This window comes from Solenopsis invicta, chromosome 7 (assembly GCF_016802725.1).
Source record: "Solenopsis invicta isolate M01_SB chromosome 7, UNIL_Sinv_3.0, whole genome shotgun sequence".
Classification (NCBI taxonomy): Eukaryota; Metazoa; Arthropoda; class Insecta; order Hymenoptera; family Formicidae; genus Solenopsis; species Solenopsis invicta.
The window spans coordinates 6568862-6591652 of NC_052670.1; the positions used below are offsets into that span (position 1 = coordinate 6568862).

At 42.0% G+C, this 22791-nt stretch overlaps 1 protein-coding gene across 4 annotated transcripts in view; it reads left to right on the forward strand.

The window, feature by feature from the left end:
• The window catches only part of LOC105195857 (nuclear hormone receptor E75), a 92996-nt gene that overhangs the window by 63182 nt on the left and 7023 nt on the right, over nt 1–22791 (forward strand). For 3 of the 4 annotated variants that reach the window (XM_039452181.1, XM_026130432.2, XM_011161475.3), the window contains exons 2-3: nt 14454–14542; nt 21768–21912. In XM_039452181.1, the coding sequence (XP_039308115.1) occupies nt 14454–14542; nt 21768–21912 (234 nt within the window). Of the gene's footprint in view, nt 1–13262; nt 14155–14453; nt 14543–21767; nt 21913–22791 lie in introns of those variants that run through there. The other variant, XM_011161474.3, reaches the window with a different exon arrangement.

The following is a 22791-nucleotide window of genomic DNA, read 5'->3' on the forward strand; positions in this document are numbered from 1 at the left end:
GAGTCGCACGCACGTGCGTACAGCTAGCGTGCAAAGCTATAAATGTTGAAACGCATGACCCGGTGCGTCACCGTGAGCAGATCGGACAGAATAGATTAGCGTGGGATACGAATCACATTGATACGGAAGACATGATTCATTGGTGAATTTTATACGTCGCACGTAATCCTCTTTATTGCCAGACCGGACTTCCGCGTCTTGTCATTGCTTAATAATTATGTAAAAACTTTATAGATACTATCAATAAATTTAATTCAAGGAGAATACAACTAAAAATGCGCATCTTTAATCGCATATATTATGACATACAATAAAAGTGGAAGACCTTCAACGGATCGGAGTAAGTCTATCGCAACTCTTCAGTATGATAAAATATATTTTATCATTTCAATTACGAATTCATAGCATTAAATAATTATACAATCAAATCAAAAAATTCATCTTTCATACATGAGTCTAATTGTAAGAAGTGATTAAGTTGATCGTCAATTGTTTCATCGGCATGTGTCGGAAACAATGGAAACCGCGGCAGAAATCGTCAAGGGAATTTCCCATCAAAGAGGAGTAAAAGGAGCAAAGAGAAAGAAGGAGAAGGAAGAAGAAAAGGTGGCTGAGGAGGAAGGCAGAGGAGCGAGGTAAGCAGGCGAGCAGGCGTTCTCCGTTCATCGCAAGATTAGCCAACCTGGAAGAGGGCCGATGCCAGTGAACTCGGTTGGCCGGTCACTAACCAGGTAACCCACACTAGCAACGACGTCAATGTGCTATGCAGCAGCAACAGCAACGGTTACGCTACGGGCTTTTTCACCGTTTGTCAGGAGGCCCTCGCCCGCGGAGTGCATAGCCCTGGTTAGGTGTACCTTGAAGTAATTGCACACGAGATTTCTGCCTAAGCTCCTTCCGTCCCTCAGCCATCTCTCTCTCGTCCTTTCCTCCTATATTCCCGTACATCTTTCGTCAGGGAATTACCTCGATGCCGAGTCAACATCGCTCTCGTCTCTTCCGGGAATGGCGGAATCCACGCAGTTTATCAATTTATAGTTAGTCCTGGGAAGAAGTTGCCAAGATAAATAAAAGGACAAGAAATATCGCAAATCCCGCGATATAAGATGTTTGCATCCTACTATTTCTAAGCCACGAAGTTGAAGTTTATCTATAAGCTGTCGACCTGTTGCTTGTTATCATCCATTTAAGAAGTTATTAAAGATTACGGAAGAAACCGCTACTTCGCGTATACGAGTCATACGACAAGAAAGGCTCGAAGTAGAAGAGAAAAAAAAGGAACCGAAGTAGAGACAGCTTCATAACAGTCACGTTTTATCAAATTGGCTTTAACAGTCAATCCGTATTATTAGATCGCAGAAAATGGCAGTAACCACTTAAGAGACTATATTTAATTGCTTTGCGATGCATACGTTTATAAAATGTCTCAAAGAATTCTTAAAGAATTTACATGTCACTGGAGAACTATAACGCAACATTTTCGATTTTTGATATCATTGATTGATGCAAATGACGTCATTATTTAATCTTGTCTTGTAGCTCATCTAAGGAAGATATAAAAATCTAAAGATATTCAAAACCTAAAATTGCGAGAATTATAGGATGCTAAAAGATTCAAGATTAATGATCAAAAATTTCAAGGATATTCTTCTAATTCTAAAGAACTACGACTTCTCGCATTTAAAAATCAAATGATTCGCTTAGTATCTACTCTATCGCTTTTCTTACGAGATACAGCCGTAAGAAATCGCAAGGAAGCGTCACGCGGTCGGCATGATTCCTCCCGATTTCCGTGCGAGAAACCCCGAAGAAGCGTTGAGAAGTTCACGGTCAAGCGTCCCTGGAAGCAGCGTTACCTCGCGTATAAAGCAAACGTACGCGTGTGTATGTCGTGTAATCGGAAAGAGAAGGCAAAGAGAGAGGAGGAAAGGAAGAGAAACGCGAAGTAAAAGATCGAGGGAGGGAACGAGCGAGAGGCAAAGAGGAAGCCACGACGACGAGCTAGTGGGGCTTGCAGTTTGTTGCCCGATGACCGAGTTCATCGCCTCCTTCTCGTCGTTCGTGCCCCGAAATCGAGAATCTTCGACGGTCGAGCGAGTCGCGAAACGAGACTCGCTTTTTCATTGAAAGCTGCCGGAAAAGGAAATCGAAAAAGCGACCTGTCGTGAAAGCTGCCACGTGGCCAAGAGTAATTCTCTCTGTTATGGTGACATACACAGCATTATAAAACGTACTTTCATAAGAAATTCAATGTTATATATATATATATATATATATATATATATATATATATATATATATATATATATATATATATTTCTCTCTAATATTTTTCCTGAAGTGTATTAAAAAGTATAATCTTGTATATGTTTCAAATTATTGCGATATATAGACATTCTGTATAAATTGTATATACTTCAGTACATGTGCTTTGATTTTCATAAAAATAGAAATTAATCGTAAATACTTTTGTAACACAACGTGCATATTAATAACTCATACGCTTCTTTCATCTTTTGATTGTATCTATTGGTTTATATACATTTCGAAAAAAAAGATTATTGTATTATATACAGATAGAGGCTCATTCCATGATCGCGCACGCAATGGCGATCTTTCCATTGCTACAGACGGTACCTCAACGAAAACAAAGTGGTCATACCGAATGAAGCAAAAGATCATTCATCTAACAAAACTGCGCAGGTAACTGCCATGTCTGTATTATAGTGGCAACGAACTTTCGACGATGTGGGTCACAAAAACAGGCTTCGCGCGCCAAGCACGCTTCGCTACGAGGCGCCCATTTCTGACTACTAGCAGAATTATCGCACTATTTATCACGTTAAATATTCCTATAAAATAAATCAAATTTTTAATCTGAGAAAACGTGATCAAAATTATAATTTCGGAATTCTTCCAGGCATTAATTTAATATCTTGAGTTCTTCTGGTACCTACATTTCAGATATATAGACTAACATTCAAGGGAATGTCAGTCCTTATGCGAATAACAATTTTGTTCTTCATCTCTAATCACTTTAAAATAATTCACATCCCTTTATTTCCAATAAAATGAAAAACTCTTATTATATGAATCACATGCTATAAAAAAAGTCTACTCGTTTATAAAAAAAATATTTAATGAGAACTCTTCAAACGCAACGCGTCGCTAGTGCATTTGCCAAAGGTCAACGACCGAACACGTTCGTGTGAATCGTATACTCTCGACTCTTACGCATACATGTCTAAGACAAAGGAAGGTAAGAGAGTTACACAGTACAGAATTTAGTGATCATTTATGACATCACCAACTACGACTCTCTCTTCTCGAGCGCGTAGCCAAAAAAAAAAAAATTAAAAAAAGAATACGAATCATACAGAGAAGCTAGTGCAACACCAATAATGTACTGGCGATCCAGGGTCGACGGCCGACTCTACAATCGTTATGTCATTCATGCTCTTACGCACGCACGTACCTCTCGCTACGCGAGCGTACGAGCGCGTGGACTTGAGCGTACTTAAGTGTAGAATCGTAGGAGTACTGTTACGCGCCGCGTTCCATACCCACGAAACACGACGAATTTTCTCGACAACAATGCATTTGTAAGCAGAGAGATCATATCACGATGATGTGACATCACAGGTCACATCCATATTCTCGAGATGTAGCATCTACGATTTTCGGTCAGATCCATCTCTCTGAGAGACGGGTCTTTCCCTAAATTTTTACTCGTATTTATTTTTATTCAACTAAAAACAATGCTATGTTTAATAAATTTTTGACAATCTGCAAGCTTACGATGAGAATATTATTATTATTATTTTTTAAATTATGGAGAGGGTTAATCGATCTCACTAAATCGATCGTTTTTTTTGCGAGTCGTTCGAAGAGTCAGGTGCGCCCTCGAATATCTTCGTACGCTATTATTGCCGAAGACTACCACTTCGTGTTCTCAACGGAGCCCTTCGCGAGAGAGTTCAAGGACTCGAAGGAGGTAGAGGACGAAGAACGAAAAGAGAAGAGAAGAAGAAAGAGGACGCGTATTCGCGAGAATACACGTAAGGGCAGCTGGGAGCGTTACACCTAGGTAGGGCATTGCACCGGTGCACACGTCGGTGGTGGAAGTCTTTGCCCGGCGCTCGCAGTGCAACTGCAAAGAGTTGCATTCGCATAGCCGCGTGCAGTGACCCGCCCTACCGTTAGGACGGCCCCGAGGATGCGTTCCCCTCTCCTTCAGCTTCTTCTTTCTTCTTGTTCCTCTTGCACTTCTTCTTTCTTCTCTTCTCTTTCTGCTTCTCCCCCTTCCCTCCCCCACTTTTCGCGCGGCCCTCTCTTCTCTCTGCCACGTTCGCATATCGAGCGTTCCTAAGCACCGGGAAGCAAAAGCGCGTCTATCTAACGAGGCCGAAGGGAGAGGGCGAAGAACTAACTCACCTTCTTCCTCTGGCTCGGCTCGCGCCGCATAAAGCTCATGCTAAGCTAAATCTAATTGACCTCGCAATCTTCGAAAGCGACTGAGAATTATCTAATTCGATTTGTTGATATTTTCAATGCTAAATAATAATGCAAATTTAAAACTCAACAAAGCAAAACTGAACATTACGTGAATTCTCTTTTCCATAACTGCATTTTAGCTCTCCGTCGTTCTCTTTTCCGGTTTATTCTAGAATTTTATAGATGACATCAACTTGCTTTTCTCGTCAAAATGAGTAGAAATAAAATTAATGAAAATAGTATTTGTACCAATACTTTTCGTGCGCTTTGATAAAGCCGGCGAGGGATAATTTTCTTTCAAAGCTTTCGTACAAAAAATCGATCTAAGAGTGCCTGAGCACTACTTGCCGCCGTATTCCGCTCGCTATCCCGGGCTATGTAGCGGGCGTCGCGACGCCCGCGTACAATCCCGGCGCGGCGTCGTTTTGTCAGCGTCGACGCAGGTGCTCGTCCGCGGCCCGGCGCGGTGCGGCGCGGTGCGGCGCGGCACGACGCGACGCGGTGGCGAGCTGCGGGGTGGGATGGGACGAACGGCACGGAGGTCAGTGACCGTTTCGCGAGCTGGTAGGGGTCGGCGCACTCCCAAGATCAGCGTGTGTGCACGTGTGTGCACGTGCGTGCACGTCGGTGCAAGACGCGCGCGCCGGTGCAGTCGCTGCACTCCCACGTCGCTATGCAGTCCCGTAACATTCGCGGAAGCCGCTGCTGCCTCCTCCCTCCCTCCTACTTCTCCTCCTTCTCCTCCTTTCTGCCGATTCCATCCCGGAGTGAAGCTTCGCTCCGTGGATAGACCGATTTTGACTTAGCAACCACTCGCGACGATACACCCGTGACCGACCTTCCCCTACCTCCTCTCCATACCCAATTACGTTGCACCGTCGAGGTGGAGGACCTCGTTTCCTATGCTCGGCGGAATCTCAAAGAACGGTGGCTGTGCATCGTGGTCGTCCGCGAAAAGCGCGCATTCCACCGCGCGACCGCGAGGTCATTGAATCTTACCGTGCCAAGCTTTTCGGTCGTTCTTCGGGTGCACGTTAACTGCGTTGCGTCGCGTCGCGTCGCGCCAATCGCAATTGGTTTCGCTTTCCGGCCCACTTGGTGAAGGACCCCGGCGAGAGCCGCCACCGACAGTGAATCGAGGCGCGACACGGTTCTCTACTCCAATTAAATTTACTGTACATTGAATCGGTAATTTACGATTGCCGTCTTTATGGTCTGCGGTCTGCGAAAAATTTCTTCATTGTTTACGAGTCGCAAGTTAATAAGAAAAAATTAAGATGCATATCTTCACGGAATTCACTCTCTCGTTTATCAATAATTCTTTAATCATGTCATTACACAGCTTACAGGAATATTGAGTTACCGAGTTATCAAATCATTTTTGACTATCCATATAGTTTTGCGAGAAATGATCTTCTCTACCGCGCTGTTACGCAAAGAAAAAAAAAAAACGATAGTATCTCGTACGTTGAATTAAAACATTCTTTCTCACTACTGCCCACAGTTCCTTCTGCGCTCTTGCATTCTGTGCAACAGATGCAACAGCCGTCCATACGGGTACGTTGCTATACCCGCATTTTGCGAAACCGGTTCCCATGCAGCGTATTATCGTCAGAGCTTACAATCCAGATGTCAGACGATGAATTAGATCGTCGCGAGATCACGACGGGTGAGACCTCGCAAGATTCGAGAGCGACAAGGCCGGTTATGTAAAAGCTCCATTAATCGTTTCTAGACTACTCTCTGGGTCAACGCACCGCGAGGACGCCAACTTGGTAACCATTGTCTTCCTGGAGACCACGCCTCGCAAACGGATTACTCGCCGTTCTAAGATCGATGACCGTGAATCCAGGATCTTAACAACCTTTCCCCCTCATTACTCGTTCATGTTAAATGCATTAACCTTTGGTACGCGAATCGAGAATTTGATTGGTTGGTTCCGTCGTTGCACGTTATTACCTATCACGTGTGATTTACTGTCGTACATTTATCTAAAGATAAATAGGTGGACAAATTTTTATATAACAAATTTTACATTCTTATAGTTCGTTTAAAATATATATTTTCCAATAGAAATTTTAATTTTATATAATAAGCGAATGATATAATACTAATAAAGGAAGCTACTGAAAATATTTATTGTTTACAATAGATATTCACACAATTTCAAATAATAACAAAACTTATATGTTGAATTGACAGAGATAAAAATATGTACTTGAAAAATATCTTATCAAGAAATATATAATAATATGAAATCTCTATTCTTATATATAGATAGAACTAATAAACAAATTTAATTTTGTAAACTAAATTTATGATACATTTTTTTTTATTTCACATCGCATTGCGAATATAAAATATTGAAATAATATAGATGTTATAAAATCAATAAAGGATGAAAGAATAAAAAAAATTCATCAATCAACTGTCGATTATATCATTCTTGCAATCAAGTCCTAGAAACACGGTCTCATCGTTCTCACAGGCAGCCCAGTTAGCGGCTTAGGAGACTCGTACGCTCGGTCTCCTCGTTTCTCCTCGCTTTTCGCGATCAATTGAGAGAGAAAAAAAAGTGGTTTGCCGCGGCCGTCCGTTCGTGAGTCCGTGAGAGAGGAGGCGGGATCAGGGTAAAGATACTCGCTATAATCAACTTGCACCTCGAAGTAGCAATGCGAAGCAGGCCAGCCTGAGGCTAGTGGCACACGTTCCTTGCTCTCTTCTCTCTTTCTCTTCCTCCCGTCGCCGTTCCCCTTTCTTTCTCCCTCTTTCTCTCTCTTTCTAAAGATGCCGACGTCTTTTGCGTCCCACGTCGTTTCCTCGCGGAAAATGTTTTTCCTTCCGCATTCGCCTATTTTTGACTTTGCATTTAAAAATGTTATTGTCAGTGATAACTTTAATAGATTATCCTTAATTTATATTAAAGCTTAACAATGGTTTGACCATTTAGTATTTTAACAATTTTAAATTTTAATTTAATATTTCTAAATTTCCAAAGATGTTATGATACAAGAGCTGAATGCACTGACCATTCAGTACGCAAAGATCGCGATATTCAAGGGGCACAGGATCTAACGGTTCAAAGGAACTAAGACTTTGCAGGTTGAAGCACTCTTCGTACCTAGAATACAGCTACGATAACACGGCATCCCACTTCTTGCGTTCGCTTAACCCACGCGATCCGATTTACAGATGGCAATCTATTATAGCCCGATCATTTTTCCCCGTCGACAATATGTAATGACTTAAGGAAATGAGATTTTGAAAATCGAAATCTTCGTAGGTACCCCATGATCGGAATGATGAACGTAGGATGCTCAATCATGATGTTCTATTTCTTCCTTTACACTGAATCGACGGGATTTGCGGCTGACAGTACTTTACTATAACTTGTTCATCTTGGTTCATCAAAGATCTAACGGTTTAAGATGCTGAGGCTTTGAAAATCAAAGTCTTCCTAGGACGCACAATCAGAATGGCGCACGGTACTGCTTTTTTTTTTCTTTAACACGAACTACGCGAATCGCGTCTTGACTCGCTCATCTCGCCTCGCCGTTCGTTGCAACTGTACTCGACGCAGACATCTACATTACCTTCGTCGCATCGTTGCATGCCGTCTTCTCTTTTCTTCCTCCAGGTTCCACCTGGACGATGCGATGCCTCTTTCGCGGCGGCAATTGCACGTGTCACCATTTATAGACGCGATCTGATTGTGTACATGTGCTCGCGAGCGAGCGAGCGAGCGAGCGAGCGAGCGCAACAAGGTGGTCAAGCGGCCTCCTTGCGCTTCTTTGCAGGTCGCGGCACAAGTCGTCCATCGGCCGACCTAACGCGAGGCGCCAGCAGAGAAATTACTTTTTCCATTTTTCTTTCGCTGTAAGTGGTATATAGCATTCGTGTCATTTTCATAAATCGCGCCGATTTCATTTTTATATATGATCAGATATACTCGTAAAATTAAAGCACAAATATGCATATAATGCTTGCATTCTTTTGCATTGTCTTTTAATAAAAATTTTATCGCTATCAAATTTTAATTCAAATTGATTGAAAATTTATTAATATCGCTTTGACAAATGGAACAAGATAGGAAAATGAATTTTAATTAAAGTCAAAATTGGTATACCGAAAATATGTAATTTAAAAATGTGATATTACGTTTACAATTCGTTGACAGAGGAGTTCAATGCCTACGCATCCGTTCGACACATCGATGCGTCGTTGACACATATCCTGAGTCACTATGCTTCCCGGGCGTGATATGATCGAAGACACGCGCCGCATTAAAAAGATTACGCCGGTGAAATACAACGCGCATGTTAATGTACGTGTAGCGAGCGTACACGTGATGCAACGCAGCTGCTTTTCCACGCCCACCGATCCTTCCGTTCCTTTTCTTTTTGGGACAACTGACATTCGTACCGAAAAAGTACGCATTCAGTTAAAAAGTTTTCAAAATGGGAAAAACGAGCTTAAGAGCCGTGCTGGACGTTGTGCGTCAAAACAAAAACTAATGACCAAAATAAAAGTAAACGTTTCGACTTTTAATAAACAGTCTTCATCAGTAGACATATATACATAAAGATCTTAGAATCTATAACAACAAACAATTAAATTATACGCCTTATCGCTAATTGTTTGTTATAGATTCTAAGATCTGTATACACTGATGAAGAGTGTTTATTAAAAATCGAAACGTTTGCTTTTATTTTGGTCATTAGTTTTTGTTTTAGCGCACAACATCCAGCACGGCTCTTAAGCTCGTTTTTCCTATTTTGAATCGTTATTCATAGGAGCTCTAACTTTTCGTTATTTGTTTTAATTTTTAAAAAGTTTTTTTATAGCATTTGCGAGTACACAGCACAGGTAGATTTGCGCTCAATCTTTAAGCATTTTCGTAAACATGAAGCGCGAGGATCTCCTTTCTTCTAATCGGTGCTATCTTAGAACGGCAAGCATGCGTTAATAGTAATCCAATTGCTATATCCCGCGAGTTTTGCAATCATCTAACCCGTTACACAATCTTAAGAACGCGTTGGAAAAATTAATGAAGCACGTGCAAGGCGGAATCCAGTTCAGTGAAGCATAAGCGACACATAAAGCAACGAAATAGACAGTTGCGTGGTATTCTTGCGGGCTGTACGTGCACCCGCTGTTGCTGCTGCTGCTGTTGCTCCAGGTTCAGTGACATCACGCACGCATATGCGTGACGCGCCGTGCGCACCGTTATGCCCATAGCTTGCCCCATAGCGCCCACTGCGGAAGTATCGCCATATTACTCAGCGGTACGACATATACGCAACGATCGGCGTCCATGCTGATGCACCAAGCCTATGCATCCGCGACCACGCTCGCCGTTAACCCGCCAGTATTCGCAATCGTCAGCATAGCGGTCAGATCGCAAACTGTTTCCCTCTTATGGATATATAATATAACACTATACTTACACAGTAGGCCTATATATTTGCAACTGTTTTTTTTTTATATAAATATACATACGTCCATACATATACATATATGGGTATATGTATGTATATAAAATATAAGAAAGAAAAACACATACAGATGATTGCAAATATATAAGCCTAGTGCAACAGTAGGTATCAATTATGACATATGTATTATATCGCAGAAAATATACGTACATGTATATGTATATATATTTTATTAAATTTTTGAGATGCAATTCTTTTACTCTCTTTCTCTCTCTTTCTCTCTCTCTCTCTCTCTCTCTCTCTCTCTCTCAAAACATAATTTTTTAATCAATCTCCAAAGATAGGAATAGAGCGTCTCGAAATTTTGACGCATCGTGCAATAACGAAAGGATGCTTACAGTCTTGAAAGCAGCAAAGCGACGATGAAGTCGGCGACCGGTCGCTCAGTGCCAAGGACACAGACGGTAGACAATGCAGTCTTGATTGCCGCGAGGAAGCAACCTCTAATTATGCTCCTGCTTGTTACATTTTTATCTGCGCCTCTCTTCCCTGCATGCATCGTTGCACGTTACTATTCTATTATATAGCGAGAAGAAAGAATCGCCTCGATACAATGCAAACACCGATGATTCCCATTTACATAATTGCTAAAACGTACTCATCAAGCATACGCGAGGGCGCAAAATCATGCAATTCAAGCGCGATAATTAGGCAAAACGAAGCAACACATCTACGGAGCGACGAAATTAATATTTCTTCAGCGTCATAAAATGTATTTATCGTTCGAGCTAATCGTTTATACGTTAAGATTATCGACTATCGCGTGTGAGTAACACACGCGATTGATCTGTACATATACTGAAGAAATTACACTATTATTTCGATATATTAGTGAAAATAAAATATTCTGCCCATTTCCAAATTTACATCTAAAAAATTAATGTCGTTTGATATGTATATATATATATATATATATATATATATATATATATATATATATACATACATCGCTTAAAGCAAAAATGTTATACGCGACAACTTTACTTTACGATCCATTAAAAATAGATGTCTAGGATCATGGTATATTCATTGCATATAAATGTGCGTAGCTGCAGGTCGGTACCCGATTTCAAGGAAACGCCATCGTCTGACCTCCGTCGTCGCGGCCATTAAGTTCGAGGTCTGTCCGAGTTTGTAGCCGAGTAAGAGAGCGTGAAGAAATGTTTTGGCGAACTACGCGTATAAATCTATTTCACGAAGAGATGTAATTGTAATTAATAAGCATCGAATTGAAAAATTCCTCCTCTCATGAATACACATCAGCAGTTTGTGAGAAACATAATGGAACAAAGAGATTGTCCAAAGTTACTTAGCGATTACATTTTTATATTTGTTTCATATTTTTATCGTTGTTTTATAACTTTGTGCCATAACATAATAGTAAATGTGTGCAAACATGGTCCTATGATTATTATGATTAATTATTACATATGCACGCATATAGATGATCATAATATTAACTAATTAAAATTAATTATAAATTAATTTCAAATAATAAAACCGAAGTTGCTACAATCATAAAATGTTCGCATAATTCAACATTTTTAAATTGCATTCAATCCATAACCTACATTTAGTGAATGAATCAGAAATACATTAAAAGATTTTTCATAATAAGAAATTGCGGATTCTACAAATATGATATTTTCGTAAAAAGGCAAATTATTTAAATAATTCAAATTGATCGTACTACAAGAAAAACGGTGGAGAAGTATATAACTCGTCCAATTCTTTTTCCTATGCTAGAACATTCCTTTGTGATTTAACTGTTGACCCTACTGAATTACATCGTAAAACGTGTCTTCATAAATATCAATGTTTGTCTTTATTTTATAGAGACTTTATTGCTTTATAAACGTATAAATATTAACTTTCTCTAGTATGTGCAAACTGATAAGAATTCTCAAGTGTAGAAGCTTAACACGTTTCATCATTGACGCAATAATTTATCTTTTATAATGATTTTATAATAGTGCCATTACGGCTAATTTCACTCTTTTTTTCTACATATATTTTTTTGTACATTATCGTATTATCAAAATTTGAGATAAAAAGATAATTCATAATCAGTCTTACTTGGATTAATTTAATAGTAGTTTAGTAATAATAATTTGATTTAAGATTGGTCAAAATATTTAACGTTTAATATGAAAGAACCATTCGTTTATAATTTCAATAGAAAAATATATCTGCTGTTTATTTCAATATTTACGAAATTCTTCATTTTTGTTGCATACTTCAAGAGATTTGATAACTAGTTTAATATCGGGTTCGGTTTTATCAGCAGTAATTCGATGCGACGTAAGAAAACCGATAAACACGAGAACGGAGAATGCGATCAGGACACTGAATGTAATTTATAATGTTAGAATACCGACACTAACTTGATCTCTTGTATCAGCCGATTCAGCGGATACGTTGAACCGTCATCACATTTTTCCTGCAAATGTACACGTGACTGTCACTGTTTCGTTCGTGGATACGAAGTATCTTGATAACAAGTTTTGAAATTAAATTACATTTCGCAATTAATATCATCAAAAATAGTTACGAATAATCTTTTAGATTGATAAAACAATGACAAAGGTCATGGCGCAAACCTTGACGCGGGATTCAACATTTTCCACGAGAATAAGATATATTACGAAGAAACAAAGCGGCGTATACCACAGAGAGAGAGAGAGAGAGAGAGAGAGAGAGAGAAAGAGAGAGAGAGAGAGAGAAGGAGATAATCTCATTTGGTATACCAATGAAGAAGAAAGAGAGAAAAGAAGGAAAGAGCAGAGGGGAAGAAGGCGATATAAAAAGGAAAGAGCGAGGGAGAGAAAAGACAGAGAGACAGAGAGAGAGAGAGAGAAAAGTATAAAGAGACTTAAGAAAGACAAGAAGACAACGAGAGGAAGAGAAAGAGAAAGAATAAGAGGAGGGTAGGAGGGGAAAGAGAAAGAGAAGCAATACGACAATCACTACATTCGCGGTTAGCTCGAGCGAGAGGGCGCATGGCCTTGGCCGCTGTTGCGGGGTAATTCAGTCAAGGTTTCGGCCGATGAACTTCCTCCAACGGGAGGAAGGAGACTCCGCCGGCCGGTTAGCAGGCATGGTAGGGAAGAGTCGGACCAATCGCACGAGTGCGGGGCCCACCGAGCTGATGGGCGATTGGTCAGGCCCGTCGCTGCCGCGACAGCACAGCACACTGCGACGGGCCCGTAGCGACTTGTCAGTGACCTCCAGCGTGGAAAATACGATGAACTCTCGGGGGGCCCCTGTAAGAGAGTTTACGGAGCAATGTGTTGAGTGTCCTCTACTACATACTAGGTAGCCAGGGCGTAGACATTGTAGATGGTCGAGGCAGCCTGATAGCCTGGCAGCCGAGCAGGCACATCAATCCCTCCCCTCCACCTCCGAGTTACTCAGAGTAAGGGCTGCACGGCCCCCAGGTAACCAACACTCGGCAGCGCCGAACAAGAGTCAGACCAACGCGAACCTCCCTCGAGCGAAGACTTACTTTCACTCTCTCTTCAGGCTACCATCCGCTCGCGCTCAGCGCTCAGCGCTCCGCTTCAAATTCGTCGCGTCCGCGTCGCGTCTGCCGCAAATTTCGCTATAACGTCTGGCCGTAACCTTTACACAGTCGCAGATCGCGCCGCAGATCGTTCGTGCGCTTCGATATTCGCAAAGTTCTTGGAACAGTTAAGTTGCACGTGACGCGCGTGCGGAAACGCGAATCGATATTTATTGGTGATTGATTGGTCAGTGAACCATTGGTTGTGACAGTGAGAACGAGATGCGAACAAGTGGAACAGTATCGTAAAAACGTCTGGAACAGTATGTGGACTTTTAATCGTTTTCTCAGTGCAGTGTTGTGAGTATCGAATGTTACCTCCGTCGGGTAGGAGAGCATTAACGGCGGAGACTCTGCCAAACATGATTCTTACTCCGGACAGTAGCGCGCAGGACACGCTGGCTACGTCACCCACACCAGAATTGCTGATCCCCAGCGTATCCTCGCACGATTCCCGCGCGTCCAACGTGCCGCGCGTACCCAGTCAGGGCATGTCTAGTCCGTATCACGTAATGCAGTTAACAGAGCATCGTCTTAGTCCCAATATGCCGACGATGGACTCGACTGTTTCATCCGCTAAACCCGAGCCTGAGCTCAACATAGGTATGCGCGCGTATTTTTCTTACAACTGCGAGAAGTCACGATAAATAATACAATTTGCAATTGGCATGCGAGCGTAAAACGGGTGGGATTGCGATGCCCCGCGACAGTGGGTGAAAGCAGAAAGTTGTAATGCCGCGCGATGCTGTAACCCGCTACACGCGCGAGAGAGAGGAGAAAGTGTTCTTCTTTCCCTCCTACCTTTCTCTCGCCTCGCGCAGCGCGAGAGGAGAGGAAGCCGCGCGCCGGAGGATATCGTTACGACCTGCATTAACGGAATGCGCTTCTCTCGTTTGTTTCAGAATTCGATGGGACCACCGTGTTGTGCCGGGTTTGCGGTGACAAGGCATCCGGTTTTCATTACGGAGTTCACTCCTGCGAGGGATGCAAGGTGAGTACTGCCAGATCAGTTATCAATTACACAGCGATCCGATTCCTTTGGCTATCGTCTCTCTTCGTAGTCTTACGTTACAATCCTTTGTTCAGAATTTTAAATCAGAGACGCTGACGGAATCTAATCTCGCATGAGCGATCGGAAATGCCACGTGTTTTCGCGCCAAGCGATTTCGATATGTAAATTCGTCACAGTTTTCTTGAGAGAATCAATTTTGCATCACTTCAAATATCGACCGATATATAATCGGAAAAATTAAAATTAACAATAATTTTTTTTATGTAATTACAAAATGAACTAAAATTGTGCACAATATTAAAGAACGAAAAAATTAACAAAAGAAAATATGATCAAATTTTCGTTAAGGTACGCACGATTAACTTATAGACAATATTAAAGAACTTGGAAAATTCATAGATTCAAAATGCTATAGGTACATTATTAATTCTACATAAGAATATCGAAATTGCGATGGCGCGATGTGCGCGGCGCGGCCAGAGAGTGAATGTATGTAAATGTAAATACGTGATGTGAGACCAAGGCTACATAAGAGCTGTCGACCGAACACAGAGTAACCTTAGTCACGCGGAAATCACAAGAGATTTGAGATGGTCCTTGAAGTTATTTCACGACCCAATCACCACTTCCTCAATATCGGCAGAGAATCTCGTGAAGGTCTCTTTCGATTTACGTATTGCCAGGGCCATCGTGCGCATACTTTTTAACGGCTATAAACTGATCAGTGCGTTGTAGTTGAAAGCATCAATCATTTTCTTATAAATTCTAGTCAATGTCAGTCCTGTTTTTTTTTTCACCATTTTTGTTACAAGATACGCTATTATGTTCGGTAGAAGGGAGGCTAGCTAGACGGAAAGTGCCACAGATTTTTTACAACTATGGTATTTCCGTTTCAATGAAATTCAAAAAAAAGGTCGGTGCAGGTAGACATGTCAAATTCTCAAAAGTCCTTTTTTCGTTCAATAGCTCATATGTCAGGCTAATGGTCCATCAAAATTTATCGAAGTAAAGTTTGCGAGAATCAGAAAATTCTGAAAATGTCGTTCAGGCTGCAAGTGACTTTGCATTTTAATTGTTTTCTCAATATCTGTACGTGCTGAAAGAAGTATGGAATTTTCCTTCGTCATGAGAAACCTTCTGAGCTGTCTAAATTTTATTCAAATTGGCATCTTTTGTTTCGTTTGTGCGCGTCGACTCGGCCGGAAGCGGATAGTAGGGTCAGCACTGACTATCGACGCGTTTTAGGAAGTGAAGGAACGGCGCCACTACCCACCGCCGACTTTACCACCTCCATAACCACGCGATGCGATGGAGGTGGTCACGCTACCAGGTACCGTGCATCGTTCGCGTTCGCGCTCACAGATCTACTCAGACTACTCGCGCGGTAACTTCGTGCCATCGTCGTCTTTCTCGTGTTCCACGTTGGTTATTTTATTTTAATTCTCTTTTTTACGAAATATATACAAGATATTTATATTATTCGATCGTAATCATCACATTGGTTATGTAATAACATTATGCCTTTTATAAAACTTGTTGGTAAATGATAAATGTGCTTACAGTACACAATTATAAATTATTAAATTTTTAAACACATATTTACAAAACTTTTTTATTTTTATTTATATCCATTCTCGTTTTAACGTTGTGAATGCATAAATATAATACATGAAATTTTTGAACTTGTAAATTGAATAGAATAACAGTACACTGTTTAAACGCATCTTTGTAAAAGTGTTTCACGGTACAATAAACAATTTATTCTGGCGGCTTTTCTCGTCGAAATAATCGAACAGAGGTAATGGCACCGCCATCCCACAGACATCCCACTGCGAAAAAATTAGGAAACCTAAAAGAGAGAAAATGAAAGAGAAAGTCGGGCCTACCGAAAAACCAAGATGATGATTACAACTGCGGGAAAGCAAAAGTATCAAAATCTTTTGGTCTATAACACAGCAGGTACTTCTGCTTTCATTGCTTCTATTGTAGACATTGAGAAAAAGAAGTATATCGACCGCATTTTGTGTGAAAACACCTGGCTAAAGATTCTTCTCTATTACCCTCCCGCTTCTGTTCATCGTTTCGACGGCTGAAATTCACTGAGGAGACTAATCGTTCGGGTCGAGTCATGGCCCCCGACTGGTTGACTAGGTCAGTAACTTATAGCCGCAGCGCCGTAAGAGGCACTAAGCTGAACGAGTCTCCACCGAGTGACCTAGCCGCTAGCGGTAGAGCGTCTTAAGGTACTGGAAGAGGGGCTTGTGGAAAGGGAAGAGAACGCGGAAGAGTGTTGGATATCTTTAAGACTAGGTCGCTCGGTCACACCACTACACAGTTGCACTATTTCGCTCTACTGTCTCATCAGTACGCTACTTTTCTCTTCGCGTCATAGACTGCAGTACTGAAATATTAATTTTGCCAGAAGAAAAAACATACACTGACGTAACTTATAAAACGTCATATAACTGTCAGAAAGCCAGTACGATATTTATGTATAGTTTGCGTTATTCAATAGATTCGGAAATATTTCAAAAAATAGATAAATAATGACATGAGAAATAAAGAATTTGAAGTTTTGGACCGACGAGATTCAGCAATGGAGAAAGAGAAAGAATACCTAAATCTTTTTCAAATATGAAAAAAATCAATTTAAAAGCTATGATAAGTATCGAGTAATTTTTTCTTTATTGATTTATCGAGGAATAAAGCCTTTTCGATTTATTAATTAAAATATCCTGCAAGAGAATAAAATAGATGCAGTATTTTGAATATTTTAGATCAATTTGAGTTAAATCGATTGCAGGTCGAGAATAGTCGAATGACGCTATTATCGCTCTACTCCTGCCATCATAACGGTACATATCGCAGCAAATTAGATTTTAAATAAATATAATTTTCACGACAGTTTTCATTAATATTGTGTGCTTTGGTCGACTTGTAAAACATAATTTGTGCAACCTTGTTAAAACATTCTACATTAACATTGAATTCGAACTTTCAATTAAAAAAATTTTTTTTTATCTCGCGAAATTAGAAAACATAAAAACTAAAAATTGACATAAATCTCTAATAAATCAATTGTTGCAAAGTTAGAACTGTTACGTGGCTCTAATCCCCCTCGAAGACATAAAAAAATTATTATTTAGGAGAATGAGATTTTTTAAATAGTAGAGCTTCTCTTTAAATCTCCGCGATACAAAACAATCCGGTGGAGGTGCACGTCGGTGCTTTTTCCGGAGGGTTGAAATCAGGCGACCGGTGCATTAACCCTCCGGTCGTCGACCCTCCGAGCCAGTTACGTCACTCTCCCTCTTCCTCCTTCTCCTCCTCCTCCTCCTCCCTCATCCCGCTGCCCTCACCGCACACCCCCTTCCCGCAGGGAAGCCTTCTCCCACTCTCCTCTCCTCTCTCGGGTAACCGTCATTTTTGACGTCGTAACGAGTCGCGATCTCATTTTCATTTGATTGCGCGAGTATTTCGGTGCTCGCTTGAGGTTACCGACCCCGGTGCATCTACTTTAGAATCGGGTCAGCCGCTTATTATCGTGGTAGGTGTTCGCTCGACGTGGTATTTGTCCACCGAAGCGGGAGCTCTTCGAGATAACGCTTCCCCGCAGGGCGAAATCGGACCGTCGCAATTTTTACTCTCGATAAATTCGCCCCGCGAAACATGATATTATCAACGAAAAATATAATGGATCATCCCTGCCGTTCAAACACACTGCGTCACTATTACACTTGATGCGTCTGCGTCGTCAATGCGAGCCAATGACTTTTGGAAAGATTCGAAATTCGTAGGGGTGAATCCCGTTGCACAAGTTAACAATAATTTATTGACAACGGAAAGATAATCGAAAGGATATTTCCGGAACAAAGTTAAACTAATTCTTAACTATTTATAGATCGGATTTCACGGAGGTGTGAGTGCTGGCTATAGTCTTTCGTTTAGATCGAGTCTAAATACCAATAAATGATTGCGATCTCATTTATGCAAGAACAATCAAGATCAATATCTTATAGTCACGTGTAAAGTAAATCATATCGCGCCGCTATACCGTAGTAGCCGTAGTTCGATAGGACTAGCAGAATACAAAACTGCGCGCACGGGAGCAGCCATCTCTGACCTCCGCGATCGACTTTACCGATATCGATGCCCGGGCAACAGAACGGAACGGCAAATTCTTGGGGTCGTAGGAGAGTGCTAGAACGAGCTAGCGAACGAGCGAGCGGTTAATGCCCCCGAGCAGAGCAGAGAGTGTCGCGACTGTTGGAGCAGCGCGCACGCGCACGCGCGCGCGTTACGTACGTCACCGTTACTCCGTTTCGCGTCCTCCTCTCTCCCTCTTTGGCATCAAACCTCCTACTTTTACTATGGTACCTCACGCCCCCACTCTCTTCGCGTGGTAGCAGATACGCTCACCTTCCCCTACCGTCCCTCAGACAGATCGCCGTCCCTCTTCTCCCTTCGCCTCTGTTCGTTGCAGCAGTCGCGCGCGCTCCGGTCGTTGGCCCCGCGACCACATCGTGTGTATATCCCACACTCTCTTCATCTATATATGTGCACGTATATGCAAGTGTGTAACGCGTATACAACCCTGTACCACCGTCACCGGCCGACGTCTCTTCTGCCAGCTACCAGTATCGTCGCTGCACTTCTATGGAAAATAAAATTGGAACTTGAACGGCCGCCGCACCGCGCCGCGCCGCGCCGCGCCGCGCCGGACAACGACGACGGTACTCCACTAAATCGTAAAGATAATCCTCGCGCGATTCCATCCCCGGCTGGATTCCAGAAAATTCATTACACAAGTTTTTATCAGTCACACGTTACCACACATTACTATGTCTCACATTGCGTGTCTCAACTTCAATTTCGAGAAGTAACTTAAAGTATCCTTCGTACGCACATACTATAAAGCGATACTATAACAGTAATTAATTTCTCAGTTAATAAGCTCTTGCGGAAATGAGATTTTTTTCTCGTTGCGGGATTGAGAACGGAGAATAACAGAACTTTCTCGACTCGGCGAAAGTTTCGTTTGATTCTCCTCTCAATGCATTTTTCCTGAAACAATCGTTGAATTCAGTGTTTGCTGTTGGAATTGTTAAACGAAGGAGAACATTTCTATCATCATTTAAAATTATATTATATTTATATACATGGCGTTGGCACAGAAGTACCAAAATTAACGAGATACCTAAAACAATTTTTAGTAGAGTTGAAATATTGAACTCTAGCTTTGAAATATAGATTCTCTAGCTTTTCTCATGAGAATTTTGAGAATATAAGACGCGTGCGCAAAGGAACACTCGCAACTTGAGGTAGCGCGCGAAGGTGGTCGCCCCCTGACCCGTCACGGGCCATGCACGGTTCGAGAGATCGATGCACCGCATTCCCCCACACACCTCCTCCTTCACCCTTCGCTCGTCGGATTCCCGCCGACCGAGAGGTTCAACAGGGGTTGCTGGCTTCGTCCGGGCATCCACGATGATAACTCGTGGCCTGATAGTATTTCATTTCCAATAGTTTTTCGCAAAAAGAAATTGCCTCGAATTAGAAATTTTTTAGACCCATGAAAGTGTATAAAGATATTTTAAATTACTGAAGTATTATATTTCAAAATTTTAAATATGAGATATATTATAATAAAATAACTTTCAAAGTGAATTTTAATTATATGCAGAATTTAATTATTGATTTGTGGATTGCTCTATTTGAAACGAGACACCTTCTCTCGTTCGAAAGATCGATCAAAAACGTAATTCGCCACTGAACTCAACCGGTTAGAATGATCGAAGGCAGTGAGGCTTAACATTGGCAACGCTGACAGTTCATTGACTTGCATCAAACGCTCGCGCCGATTGACAGCCCGGGCGCGGAGGTGCAACGGTACATCGTTCTCTCGATGAGCTCCGCACGAAGTTGAGGTAGGCGAGGTCGCGTGTCTGACGTCACGGCAGAGTTACTCGGCAACGAGCATCGCCAACTTTTCGTACGCGTACGTGCTTCGGCGTACGCACACCCGCAACTGTCGACGCGACAACGACGACGACGACGACGACGACATAACGAACACAGAAACATATAGAAACTTCACGAAGGGTCCCCCACGCGTTGCGCATTACGTAATCGTCTCGCGAGGTCACTGACCGATACACAACGGGAAGTATCTTCGCACTAACCTACCCCTTTCCAAATTTTTATTTATTCCGCACTCTTATCTTCTTCACAGTGTGTCTGTAGCGATTAACGAGATAAGCTTGGAAGTAAAAATAAAAATAATTCATAAATAGGCAAGAGATTTGTGTATTCACGCTTATTTGCGAATAGGTGGATATTAGAGGAGAGAATCAACGCGAGGGTAGGAACCGAGAGGTGGAGGTAGGGCAGGTCGTTCGGAGAGGGTGGCTCCTCCGGTCGGTAGGTGGGGAGGAGGGAGGGAAGAAACCCGTTAGTAGAGCGCCCGCGAGCCTCTATGGTAGCGCTCGTAGTAGATACGACGAAGAGGACATCATCTAGGGTTCCCTTTAGCGCGAGAGAGAGAAACTGGGAACTGGAGAAAGAGAGAACTCAAAGAGGGAGACGGCCGAGGAGCGCCAGTCCGCGCAAGGGGGACTCTCACTTTCACGCGGTGAACTGCGGGTGAACGTCCGGGAATTAGGTCACAGTGTCCCCCACCTCGGTACGCCAGAGGCAATGTGCCGAGGCTCTATGTTCTCTGTGCTAGAAAGAGCCAGTCCACAGCCAAGCTTCGGTACAAACGGTCGCTTCTTTCTCCTACGAAACTCGCGTTGTACTTAGGTACGCGCGTTCACCGTGGAGCCGACTACCCGGGAAGAGACTCCACGCGAGTTTGGTGAACGCGAATTACGTGAAGACAGTGACTGATGCGAGCCACCAAAGATAGATTTCCTGTTTTCGCAGAGAATACTCTTACCTAGGTAGCGTCATTAGTTTCGAACGATACCGAAGAATACGTAGCGAGTGATAATTATTTGGTTAATCCGCGCGAATCAAACGGCGCGGTGGTTTATCGTATTCGATTCGTCAGACGCCGTGCAATTTTTATCTTAGCCGGAGTGAATTAATGGGGTGCTTGTGCGAATGTGATTTGGCCGCCCCGCGTTCGGGGACCGATTGCTCATCGGGGTCTTCGTCGGACAGCGACGGTCAGATTGACGAGGGTTTTGTTGGTGATTCGCAGGGCTTCTTTCGTCGGAGCATCCAGCAAAAGATTCAGTATCGTCCGTGCACCAAGAATCAACAGTGCAGCATCCTCCGAATCAACAGGAATCGCTGTCAGTATTGCCGTCTTAAAAAGTGCATCGCCGTCGGCATGAGTCGTGATGGTAAGTCTTTTCAATATTTTATGCACGTAAATAAATTTTGTCGCTTTAAATAAAATTTGGTGGTGAATTGATCATGGGTGAAAGAAATGCCGCGGATTCTCTCGAATTATTTGGTCCAGAGTCTTTAGCCTAATTAAATTAATGAAATAATTTTAAAACGTAAAGATAAAAATATCATTTAGACTTAAAAAACGCTACATCGGCAATCTTCTGAGCATATTCGCAAATTTAGCTTTTTGACTAAAATTTGTTATGACACTAAGAAGGTAAAGTGCCATATATATTCCTTTTTGCTTCTTTCGCACGTCATGTTCTTCATAAAAATTTCTAAAATTTAGTTTGCCGGGTCATTGACCGTTTGCGTAACGTCGTTCCCCGCGACACGATGGAGTGTCGCAACGGGCGAAAGTGGCCAATTCGCCGTTTGAGAAAGCAACGGCGATTATCTTTCAATTGGCGTAATCGGATCTTGCTTTCTTTCCAACGAATTGATAAAATTCTAGTCGCCTTTTGTCAAATAATCAGTAATGCAGCTGCGCGGGATGCTGCACAGCATCTCCCGCCCGGATCATTGACCTAGGTCGTCGACATGTCGCACGGGCGCCAATATATATACATATCTCGTTCTTCCAACAAAATCAGAACGCGCTCTTCTAAATAGATAGAAAACTTAATATTTTTATTAATTTTTGCGGATTACGTAGCGTTGGTGCAATTTTTTAATAGCTATAATGATTCGAATATAGCGTATAATCCATTTATTTATCACAAAAGACAACGCGCATGACATTAAAATAATCTTTTATTTTAAAAATCAGAGTGAAAAAAAGTGCGCCTACCGATATCAACGCGATTCGCGGGGTCAATAGACGGCCGTTG